The following is a 12910-nucleotide window of genomic DNA, read 5'->3' as shown; positions in this document are numbered from 1 at the left end:
ATGGAGATGTTGGTGAAGATGACGGAGGTGTTGGTGTAGATTGCGGTGATGATGATGGCCCCGGCGGTGTTCCGGCGCCACCGGAAGAGAGGGGGAGAGAGCCCCCCTTCTTCTTCTTCTTCTTCCTTGACCTTCTCCCTAGATGGGAGAAGGGTTTCCCCTCTAGTCCATGGCCTCCATGGCGGCGGAGGGGTGAGTGCCCCTCCGAGATTGGATATGTCTCTCTGTCTCTCTCTGCTTCTGCGTTCCAGATTATGGCCTTTCACCATTTCTTATATTCCCGGAGATCTGTAACTCCGATTGGGCTGAAATTTTAACACGATTTGTATCCGGATATCGGCTTCTTGCGGCGAAAGAAGGGCACCAACCGCCTTACGGAGTGGCCACGAGGGCCCAGGGCGCGCCCCTCACCCTCGTGGGCCCCTCGGGCATCGTCTCGCATTGATTCCACTTTCCAAAATTCACATATATTCCAAAAAAACCTCCGTCAGTTTTTATCCCGTTTGGACTCCGTTTGATATGGATTTTCTGCGAAACAAAAAACATGCAACAAGCAGGAACTGGCACTGGGCACTGGATCAATATGTTAGTCCCAAAAATAGTATAAAAAGTTGCCAGAAGTATATGAAAGTTGTATAATATTGGCATGGAAAAATAAAAAATTATAGATACGACGGAGACGTATCACGCGCGCACCCAACGCGCCCGACGAGCCCGGCCGCACCAGACGCTCACCGCGCGCCGCCTCCGCGTCCGCCATGGCTGCCGCCAGCGACAAACGCCAGAAGGATGTAGCCGAACTCGAGCACGGACTCGAGCACAACGGCGACATACGCCTCCTCCCAACGTCAACCGCACGCTCGTCCGCGTGCCTGCGGTCCCGACGCGCCCGATGCGTCCAGTGCGCACCCATAACACACACCGGTCGCGCCCGGCTCGCCGCCACGGCTTATTGCCCTGCACCGCTGCGGCCTCAATCGCAGCGCAGCACCTCCGTGCCGCCATGCTGTTGTGTGTCGTTGAAGCCGCTACCACGCAGGTCCTCCGCGGCCTCCTCATCGTGCCGCCGCAGCCACCGCGGCCTCCTCGCCGCGCCGCACACCTCCATAGACCGACACACGGCCCGGAGCATCGCGCAGCCGCCGGCGAACTCCGCCACCGCCGGCACGCCTCCAGCAAGGAGAACGACACCCAAGATGAACCAGCTCATGATACCAATGGTGCACACACTCTGGTGAATCTATGTGTCGTAGATGGAATTGGCTGTGAAGGAGAACCGGAACAGCTTGTGTTCCTTGGTGGAAGGGCTGAACCCCAAGGCGTAGTGATTGTACACGGCGTCTCCCGGCTTACTCACCCTCCACTGCACAGGCGTGGGACCGTTGCCGTCTCGCCGGTGACGGGGTTGCAGATGAACACGGGCGCCCCGGCGCGGTTGCAGATGTACGCCAGCGCCTGGGTGCGGTCGAACGCAAAGCAGAGGAGGCCGCTGCAGACGTTGGAGAGGCTGTAGCCGCCGGGGATGGCGATGCGGTGCGGCATGGGAGCGGGCCTCAACGAGGAGACGATGGAGAAGCTGGCCTCGTCGGGCCTTCCTGGCACTCCGGTCACAGTGACGAGCAAGGGCTCGGACGCCACGGAGATGTTGTTGGCCGCGGCCTCGGCGTGGAGGCTGCTGAAACTGGGCTCGGCGACGACGCCGCGCCATAGCCTGCAGACGCAGCGGCAACGGGCCACGTCCCTGGTGGGCAGCTTCAGCAGGATCTCCCGGACCAGCTCTGCTGATTCCGGCGGCGGAGCAAGTCCTCTCATTGCCGGTAGATCGAAACCAAGATCGATCGGCTGCTACCTGCTATGGTTTACGTAACCAAGATTCGTCGCGATGTGATGATTTACGAGCAACTTGGGCTCTATGTCGGTGATGTACGTACCACGGTAAGAAAACCAGGCTTGAGAGTAATATTACGATCGCTTTTTAAATAAATTACGTTTAGAATATAAATAGTTACATGCATATTGATTCAATATGTAAAATTTGATATATACAAACAAAAATATGGGTTATAAGACCAGAAAAATCATATTTTATATATGTTTTACACTATGTTTTTACATTCGTAATTTTACGTAACATAAAATATTTTTTATGGCGAGTACATATTTTCTTACGCTAGCTTTTTAGAAAATATGTACTCGCCATAAAAAATATTTTATGTTACGTAAAATTACGAATGTAAAAATATAGTGTAAAACATACATAAAATATGATTTTTCTGGTCTTATGACCCATATTTTTGTTTTTTATATCACATTTTACCTGTTGAATCAATATGCATGTAACTATTTATATTCTAAACGTAATTTATTTAGAAAGCAATCGTAATATTATCTCGGGTCAAGAATAACTTATTATGCACCCTGGATGATGAATAGTAACACTATATATATACTTACTGAATCCAATCCACGTATATGTCTTCGTCTCATCTCTCTTTTTTCTTTTGACATCATGCCTTCGTTTCATGTCGTTTATATACTTACTGAATCCAATCCACGCAAGATTCAAGTTGCCGGACAATCGCACGACAGCATTCCGGTTTTGGAACCTTTTAGACGCATGTCCAGTTTTTAACGGTTTTGGGATCCTTTCGGCCTGATTTTTTGTTTTTTTTCTTCGATGGGGTTTTCCCTTTCATTTTTAAACAAAAAATGTTGGGAAATTTCTAAAAATACATTCAGTTTTTTAGTTTTTAGCAATTTATAAAATATCAGAATTTTTATTTCTTTATTAAATGTTCGGAATTTCAAAACGTATTTATATTTTTTATTTTTCTTCTTCTTATCCTTAAAAAGTATTTTTGTTTAAAAAGTGTTCACGTTCATCAAAATATGTTAGCAAAGTTTTTAAAAAATTGCACGTCTTTTCAAAAATCTTCTCATAATTAAAAAACACATTTTTTAAATTAATACATTTTGTGTGCTTCAAAACGCCAAAATAGGAAATATATATCAAAAAACAACTAAAAATATGGAAAACAATCTCTTGTACACTAGTTCCAGTCGCTAGCGTCAAATAGGTTGGCCTAGTCGTGGTCTGCCACGTGGATGCTATATCTTGCTTACCGCGATATATAACTTGCCTTGCCTCTGGTGCTCCACTACGCCCAACACTGTAGCACTAGAGCAGTTTTAGTAAGGTTCTATAAACCGGCTCAGACTGGTTTTAGAACCTTGCGTGTGTTTTTCTCGTCTTTTTATGTGTTTTTATCGGTTCTATGGACCACTGGCGCCACCAGCAGTTCCTGCCCGTTGCCGGCCATCGTGCATGCTTCTTCGCCTCTCGGTTGGCCGATCAGGATGGTCTACTAAGTTCTCTTGGTTTGGTCATATTTGGTTTGTTTGTTGTGGTATGCAAAGGTAACACGCCGCCTACATGTACTTTATGCACATAGATCGGTCAATACTACTTTGATTGTTGCAAACCATCCATCGACCGGCAATAGCTGAATAATCCTCGTATCCGTCTCTGCCCTGAATTTTTCTTTTCCTTACAATTTCTGCTTATCTCTCAGTTGAACTAAATCCAATCCAAACCGACCAGTTCAAACTAGTCTACGCCAGATGGATAGAAGATATAGCCTCCATCCTATATCTCCGATACATCTGTGGTCTCCTCCTAAACCTTTTTTTTCCTTTTGAGGTCTCCTCCTAAACCTAACAAATGTACTCCTAGTTTCTTACTACCTCTTGTAATTCAGGATGTAACTCTGTTGGCTTCAAAATAAAGTGAGCCGAATAGGCATTCCTTTAAAAAAAAAAAACAAATGTATGGGTCACTCGCACAGGGGCTGCATCTCTAAGCAAGACATCTTGGTTGATTTAGGGTTTGTCACCGAGACTTAGCTATGTCTTGGTTGAATGATGTCATCATATCGGACGCTAAGGCCTGACTAGCTACTATGTGTAGTTACAATGTCATATTGGCACGCTGATGGTAAATCACACAGCATCCGGACTACAGCTATGTTCTCTCACCCGTTATGTTGAGAAGTCATTGGTTGATGACATGACTAGCTATATATACGTATGAGATAACATACAGACCATCAAGTATGCCTTCAAACAAGAGATACATACGGTACGTACACATGCATGGATTAATGTGATGCACAATTAAAATAGGGACAAGTACAGATTGATGGATTAATTAGTTGGTTAGAGCAAAAACAAAGCATCTACTACAGCCCTTTGCCCCCCTGGGTTACCCCTATACTGCTCCCCGAGCAGAATAACGCAAAGGGCGCAAGGGCAGAGCCCCAGGAAGAGCAACACATACGCGGCGAGGAGCGCCAAGTCCAAGCCGTTCGAGTAGTTGACCAAGGTGAAGAGGGAGAGTCCCATAACCGTGATACTTGCGCAGCCCAAAAGGCAGATTATCACCCACCTGCTGCACTCCTCGGGCTCCGCCGTCGCCGCCAGCAGCTCCTGCTCCTTGTCGTCCATCCTACTCGCGGTTTCGCCGTCCGGCCTCTCAGGGTCAACTAAATTTTCTTGGGTTGGTCTGGTTTGGGTTTGTTTGGAGTACGTAACAAGTAAAGAATTAGATCGCTGGCATCTCTATTACTCTCTATATATATAGCTTTTTTTTGTGCGGGATACTCTATATATATAGTAGCTGAATAATACGTATACGTCTTCGTCTCATCTCGGTTGTACTACTAAATCCAATCCATGCGAGATTCAAACTAGGTCTCTTTTTTTTTTTTGCGGGTGAGATTCGAACTAGGTCATGTATGACAACTTCCAGCCTATCTCCCCCGATGGCAATATTCCTAATTGAGCGTCAAGTTAACCAACAATCGCACAGCCAGCTAGCGACAGCGTTCCCGTTTTGGAACCTTCTAGATGCCTGCCTGGTTTTTACCAGTTTTTGGAATCTTCTGGTCCCATTATTTTGTTTTTCCTTCTACGACTTTTTCCCCTTCTATTTTCCCCTTTTAGAAAATGTTCAAAAAATATTTGGATTTTCTAATGTTCAAAATTTAAAAAAATCAGGAATTTCAAAAAAGTATAAAGTGTTCTAATTTTTTATAATTGTTAGTGTTTCAAATACCCAAATGATAAGTGCCATACGTGTGGCACGAAGCACTCCGGCCCTAACATTTTTTACAACTAAAGTTGTCATCTGAAAAGAAAAGAAAAAACTGAAACTTGCCATCCGAAAAGGAAGTTGCCATGCTTGATAACTAAAGTTGTCATTCTCGTGTCACTAAACTTGACATAAAAAATGTTCGGAGTTGACATATGTTCGTGGCACACGTATGGCATTTATCAGGGTCATTTAAAAAATGTTCATATTCTTTAAAAAAAATACTCCCTCCGTCCGGAAATACTTGTCACCAAAATAAATAAAAGGGGATGTATCCAGATGTATTTTAGTTCTAGATACATCACCTTTTATCCATTTTGATGACAAGTATTTTCGGACGGAGGGAGTAATTGCCTTTAAAAGGGGTTCACAATCTTCAAAACGTGTTCGCAAAAGATTAAAAAAAATATTCACATCTTTTCAAGAAACGTTCTCAGAATTTCAGAATAATCACTTTTTATGCAAATAATTTTCTGTCTTTCAAAAGACCAAAATAGAGAACCGAAGCTCGCGACAGGAATTGGAATTAGCATACAAGAGAGATTGTGGTCTTTTATGTGGGCGCTATGAGCATAATTGGTTTGCTACCAACATTTGGCAAGCCAACATTTGGCAAAATCAGAAGTTGCCAACATTTGGCAACTTTTTGTGAGATTGACAATGAAAATTGGCAAGCAACCAATCTCTAGCCAATATTTGGCACTTGCCAAAATTTGGCGTGCCAACTTTTGGCATCAAACCAATTATGCTCTATGTCTTGCGAGACCTCCTCGTTAGTGCGCTCGGCGCCCGATCCCGTTGCTGGCGCCTACACGCACGAACAAATTGGACCGGCCCATTAAAAAAGCACAACATGATTCCTCGATTCGCAGCACTCGCTCGGCAAAGAAAAAGATCGCTCTCAATCACGCACAGGTACATTCGCTCTTGATCAAACTCCCCTCAAAAAAGTTTTTTTTTTGCAAAATCCCTCAAAAAAGTATATCAAATTTGAAGAAAAATAAAAAAATGAAAAAAGTTCACTGATTTTGAAAGAAAAGATCATCGATTTGGAAAAAAAATCTTGTGTTTTTAAAAAACAGGAAAGCTGGATGGGCCGGCGCCGCTATTAAACTAAGTGGGTACAGGGGGAGCGTGCGCCCTGTCCCAAATGGCTTGTATTCGGCGCTTAAGGCGCCGAATAGGATTTGGCATGCCTTGCTTATTGCGAGATAACTGCCTTGCCTCTAGCGGTCCTCTAAACGAGACGGCCCAACGCTGTAGCCCTGTAGCGGTTTTGGTAAGGTTATATGGACCGTTTAGAACCTTCTGCGTGGTTTTTTTTTTCCTATTTCTATGTGTTTTTATCAATTTTTCACGATTTTCTTTATTTTTTATTTTTATTTTTTTAGATACTTGTCAATTTTTTTCAATATATGCTGTGCATTTTTGTATACATGTGCACCATTTTTTGATACATGTTCCACATTTTTTAATTACATGTCAACCTATGAAAATGGTGCGAGATGATTTCATGTTGTTTGATGTGCCTAGAGCTAATCGCAGTATTTGTGATAGGCAATGTTGGTGGCCGTCGAATGTGGGCTGGGTAAAGATCGATGTCGATGGCGTCATCAACAATGCTGCTCGGTCAGCTGGTGGAGGTGGTGTAGCTCGGTCCCACTTGTCCTTCTTGAGTGCATGGAGCAAACCCTTCTTTGGAGTTACTAGCCATCATCGCAGAAGCTATGGCCCTCCGAGAGGGTGTCATTTCGGCGCAACTCAGTGGTTTCTCTCATGTGGTGATGGAAGTGGACTGAGGTTGCTAACCTTTGGTTTTCGTGACACAGTTCTCGTTCTATTGTGGCGCCTATCTTAATTAGATGAAATTGGGAAAATATTCTGAGGCATCCTAATATATGTGACAGAGTCCAGATAGGCATCTTCGATTATATTTACGATTTTTTTTTGTTCTTTTGAAAAGAATATATTATGCTCGAAAACATGGATGGTCAACTTAAGCATTCTTATGTGCTTAAAGTAACCCGATAATGGAAAAGAGAGGGAGAGGGAGATGGAATGGGGATGGTGGGAGGGGGGAGAGAAATAGGGGTTTACCGCAACGTGAACTATCCAAACTACATGGTTTCGGGTTTAAAAATCAAAGTGTGTGTGTGGGGAGGTGGGTGGAGGTGGAAGGGATTGCTATTTAGATGCTCCATTGACATGATACAATGGAGTGGATTTTTGTGAGGGTGGGGAGTGGCAGGGGCAGAGATGATGCCTGAAGGAGGAAGAAGAATAGTACAAAAGGACGATAGTGGTACATTAGGATCTTGAATTATATGATGCACGATTAGTGATGAACCAAGACAATATGTATGACTCCGTTGCAACGCACGGGCAATTAACTAGTCTCATTAAAAATTATGTTAATGATCTACTCCCCCCGTCCCATAATATTGACACTACACTAGTGTAAAAAAACACTCTTATATTATGGGACGGAGGGAGTACTTGATATTGCCGATAACAGCCAGACAAACTACAAGGCCAAATATAGAAACAATCAAACAATTGTTCCTGAGGAGGAAGACTTGCCAGGAAGTGCTTACTTGTTTCCACCTATATAACATGTAATTCAAGTTGTTGGGTCCTCAAGTGTAAGAGTTTGCAGCAAGTGGTAACTCTCTTTTTAGGTGAGAACTACTATATCAATCTGTAGAGAAATAAGTAAAAAGAACCTACCTGTGTCTATAATGGTTCTAATAAGGTTGTCAATTTCACTAGCTTGCTCATCTGCTTGTATGATGTCCAAACACATGATGGAAGAAAGCAAGAACCGTAAAGTCAGTTTGCGTCCGTAAGGATGGCTCAGGCTCACTGAAGGCATGGTATTTTCCATGCATTCATGCCACTGCAATGGCACTTTGCTAGATGTTGCTCTTTGCAGTTTGCAATGCTAGCGGCACAATTTTTTCAAACCGAAGTACAACAAAATTTTCACTGTAATACGAAATTGTTGCTCCTATTTATAAAATAGAATAGTATACGCGCTAACAGGATGAATACACTAAGAGGACCATATTTTTGCAATTGGGAAATAAGTGGCATTACAAATAGTCTGTAAACAAGCACAATCACAAAAATAACATGAGACGGAGCCTAATGAAGATCCAGTTTTTCTGAAGATTTTTTTTAGTGGATGCATGATACTAATTAAACCAATGTGCTCCGTGACATCTCCAACATATGGAATTGCCAAAGGTGTGCCGGGCAACACTAACTCCATCCTTTAAGCATCCAGGGAAGAAAGTTCATCGATATGATATCTAATCTAAGTGGTGTTTAAGGACCCTGACATTCAGAGTATGAACTGAACCTGTCAACGATTAGCGAAATAAACATAAAAAATACCACGGTTATTACCTCAACTCAAACTACTTTTGTAACTTGAGCACCAATGTTGACCAGGTAAACCGTCACTAAACCATTGCTAAATGCTGCAGCTAGAGGTTCGTAATACAATATCTACAATATGCAGAGTAAATAAGGATTTTCAACATTTCTTCATTTTTCAATATGTAAATCATCAAATACAAGAGCTTGGTTATTGCTCCAAAAGTCTATCGTATGGAAACTATCAAGTTTGCCAAAATGAAGGTATCAAGTTGTAGTTTATCATTAGTGTATTACAGTATACTTACAATTGGAAACAGGCAACCAGCTCCAAACACTACTTCACAAATGTCTAACTCCAGTTTTACAGAGCGCGTGACTTAAATCACAGAAGTTTTCTCTTTTTAGTTAAAACCCAATCTTTAGGTGGAAAATATTAATATCAACCCACTAGCATCAAAGGTTCATCACTACTACCTGATTTTATGTGCTAAGCGGCTAAGATATGGGCTGGTGTTATTACATAATCAATATGATGATTATTGCTTGACACAGAAAGGTTCTTTTGTCCAAGTAGATACAGGAATAAATTTTGTATCTAATTTAGAAGACTAAATTGTGGACCAATTTTTTTTTACCACATCAAAGTAACACAAAAATATGGTAGATACTTGTGGTTGACAAATTATATACAGGACAAATCAAAGGCAAGAATTTGAAAAGCAATCAGAGTAAGAAGAAGCCATGGATGATTGAGAATATGTTCTGCATAGTTATATGGTAGCAACATAGCACATAGTTAATCATTGGAGAAACTGGTTTTACTACGTGTGACTGAGCTTAACCTACAAATCGCTGAAACATGAACATTTCGTCATCTCTGCAAAATTCTTGAAAAAACATACATGTGGCGTCTCAGAACTGTTTCCTAATTTGATTTGTCTCTTGGAGATGGATTATACAGTACTCCGTACAGAATGTCAAAAAAAATCTTTTGCATAAAAGACAGAATTTGATTTGTCTCTTGGATCTGGCACTGCTGGCACATGATTAAGGAAGCCAGCATCTGTGCGTATCATCAACTTACTAATTCGGTGTGGATGGAGCCGAAACCACCCTGCGTGTATCTATCATCAACTTGGTTCTTCGGTGTGGATGGAGCCGAACCCGCCCTCCTGGGCTCCTGGAACACATTGGTGGCCGGCAGGTTGACGAGCTCAGTAGCATGCGGGTTGACGGCAGTCAGCGGCTGATGCAGCGGTGCGGGTGGTTCGCCACGCAGAGAGATAAGTGGCCTGTTGGGGTCGTCCTCATCTGCCAGTGTTGGCTTGGCCCGCGTCCCATCCCCCGTCCAGAAGAAGGGCAGGAACGGCAGGGCGAGGAAAGCCAAGCAGCAACCAAAGCCGCAAACATTTTGGACTTGCGCGTCCGTTTGTCGCAGAGTTTTCATATTTGGGACAGAATTTGATAGGGACTTAATTAAGGGGGAATTTGTAGCCACTTACCATATCAAAGTAATCTCTTGGGTCGATAGCGTCACGAGTGATCCACACGCAATAGTGAAGTAGGCTCACTGTCGTGGACACACAATCAGGCAAGGACTCCAACTTCCTCTCGAGCTGGATGATTTGATAGACAAAAGTTATTCGTTCTGGAGTATGTATATATGCAGCAATAACATTGGGCATTATTTTCGTAGTGCAGTGAGGCATAGAAATCTTACCACAGACACAGCCAGCACGAGTGATGTGCACCCGGAGGCCAGTCCAGCGAGCGTGCACATCACCTTGACGACCGAGGTCCACTCGGCCAGAACTCCAAAGATTGCTATGAAAAACAGGTAAAACACAGCACCGGGAACCCACCTCTCGATTGTGATCCATCGATGGGCTTCGTCCGTGTAGCAGAGAAACATCATCAGATAGACAAAGTAGAGCACAGTGCCAGTCCCGTTGAGCCAGACGGACTCATTGACCTTCCATCCATTGTCCATCAATGAGAAAAAAAGCCAACAAGTGTAGCTAAGCAAAGAAGCCATGAATGGCTCGCTTCGTGTCCCGCCTCCCACGGATTTCATCCTCCACGCTTTCACGAACGTGTTCAACCTGCCAAGAACGAACAATCAATATGATTAGGTAGTAGGGAATCAAGACTTGTATTTTCCTTCACTTCAAATTAACTGGAATCTTAGATTTGCTCTAAATCAAATTCCATTGAGTTTGAATATGTTTTATACTAGAAAAGTGTGCTTATATGTAATACTACGAAATTATATTTCATAGTAAAACTTAATCAAACTAATTTTGTGTTCAAGAAGTTGACATATTTTTCTAACATCTTTATAAATCATACATACACAATTGGTAATACCTATATATACACACTAAGCACATGTATAACAATGTGAGGTGGCAAAATTGAAAAACAGAACACAGTGAAACGCACTAGAGATATAACTTGTCATGTATGCTCACTTAAGTCCACATTATCCTGAAAGTGCACTTCCACACAACAATAAGAGTGAATGCATAAAAGCAATGATGGTCAGATGTGATTTTCTAGTTTGGTTCACATTTGAACAAAGCTAGGGCAAAAAATTTGAAGATGAAACGCGTATGGAGTTGTTTGAGGTTTACTACTTCGTGGAAAAGCTCTGTGGAGATGCCTATCAGGATATATCCACCCAAACTGCATTGATGTAGTTGTGGATGGACCAAATAACTCAAAATGGAGGTTGACTAGTTTCATGCCCCACGCCGGAACTCTTGGAAGAAACCACCTACGGGGTATCAAATTCTTAACATTGACGCTGGAGGATGATAACATGGGTACATGTGGAGCGACTTTGTGGGCACAGCTAGTGCACATTTGGCACGGGTGACTAAGGCAGTAATGGAAGAAGCAATGCAGGTTGGGCTAACCTTCTTTGGCGATTCAATCCAGGGATATGAATTCGGGTCGGCGGCTCTAGTCTTTGAACAATGTGAGGTGTTGATGATGGATTTTGGGAACGTCATCTTGGAACATTGTAATTGTGAGTCCAATGCGTGCAGGGACAAGCTGGAGATGACGATTGCAGGCACCGGCCACTGCTGTTTGCCGATCGAGCAGAGCAGCACCAACTAGTAGCAGCAGCAAGCAGCACGTCCACGACCACCAGCGGCACCTCTTCCGGCGCGTGCGTGCGTGCAGCCTCAACAGCAACGACGAGCTGCCTCTGCCATTGCTCGGTGCGCCACTTGCTTCAAGGTGCTCAAAAGGTGTCGATCAGGCCCCTCTGTTCCGTCTAGTTGGGCCAGCTAGGCTTTCTGTCGAACACCTGGAGCGCGTCGCGGCCACCTCCCGCTTGCCAACTTCCCCGACCACCACGATCGGAGAGAGACTCATCGATCCTGATCAAGAAATCACGCCAGCCTCTCCTCCGAGACTCGCGCGTCTCCGACGACGAACAGGCACATCGGAGGCGCCCGCACTTCTCCGAAATCCGTTGACCGTGTCCAGCAATCGAAGGGGAAAACCACGTGGCCACCACGTTCTTCTGGGTTGTCCTCATGGTCACCACGGCACCTGCTTCACGCTTGTGTCGCTGCAGACGCACAAGATGCTCGCCGCCGGCGCCGATCGGGCACCGCGGCTGGCGCGGTGGGCGCGCGCGAGGTGGTCGTTGTGCCACGAGGTGTAGTGTAGCGGCGGCTCGTAGCAAGCCATGTGCAGCGGCGTGGCGGCGAAACGGTGGCGGCCGCAGCCGAAGGCGGGGCACCCGTGGGCGGGCCGGCGTGGCGGTGGCCGCGCATGTGTTGCGCCAAATCAACAGGAGTACCCGAATTGAAGATTTTGAGAAAAACGGAGTGTGTTTTCGAGAAGTCAGGGAGCACCAAATCTATCCTCAAATATCCAAACACTTTTCAGTCATCCAACGCTGTTCATCCAATTTGTCCAGACCGACCCGGACATCCGAAATCCCCTAAATCGGCATCAAATTGGGGACATTTTGGTAATTTCAATGTTCGCTTGACACACTATTAGTTGGACCACATATCTTCAAAGTATGTGTCACACCCATCATTTTTGTTTCCTTTCAGCCTGCCTAGCCCATTGTTAGTCATAGTTCATTGTCCTAATTTAATAACTACGGTTGAATGACCGGCACCCGCCCACAACCGAAACATGTCTGTAAATATTTGAGGATGTCTATCCGGTGACTCCGGATAGAGTTGCCCTTAAGTGCCTTCTCTTGTTTGTCAAGGTGTTGCAGACATATAAGCAGCAACTAACGAAACGTACAGAAAGAGGGCCGTGTCGTCTTCCCCTCTAGCCCCCCTCTGGAATTTCACGGGTGGGCCCATGCCCCTTAATATAATCCAAGCCTTTCATTCTTAATCA

General features: G+C 44.3%; 1 protein-coding gene and 1 long non-coding RNA gene across 2 annotated transcripts; both read right to left on the bottom strand.

Moving 5' to 3' along the window:
- Nucleotides 1–1353: 1353 nt before the first annotated feature.
- LOC109747512 (F-box protein DOR-like) lies at nucleotides 1354–1812 on the bottom strand. Its single transcript, XM_020306557.1, has one exon. The coding sequence runs from the start codon at nucleotides 1810–1812 to the stop codon at nucleotides 1354–1356; it is 459 nt and encodes a 152-aa protein (XP_020162146.1).
- Nucleotides 1813–9445: 7633 nt separating this feature from the next.
- Nucleotides 9446–12385, bottom strand: LOC109747517 (uncharacterized). Its single transcript, XR_012183405.1, has 3 exons — nucleotides 11449–12385; nucleotides 10251–10632; nucleotides 9446–10146 (listed from the first exon to the last, which is right to left on the bottom strand). It is a non-coding gene; the product is annotated as an uncharacterized lncRNA (long non-coding RNA).
- Nucleotides 12386–12910: the final 525 nt, after the last annotated feature.

This window comes from Aegilops tauschii, chromosome 5, assembly GCF_002575655.3.
Source record: "Aegilops tauschii subsp. strangulata cultivar AL8/78 chromosome 5, Aet v6.0, whole genome shotgun sequence".
Classification (NCBI taxonomy): Eukaryota; Viridiplantae; Streptophyta; class Magnoliopsida; order Poales; family Poaceae; genus Aegilops; species Aegilops tauschii.
This window is presented reverse-complemented; position numbering and strand designations above follow the sequence as displayed.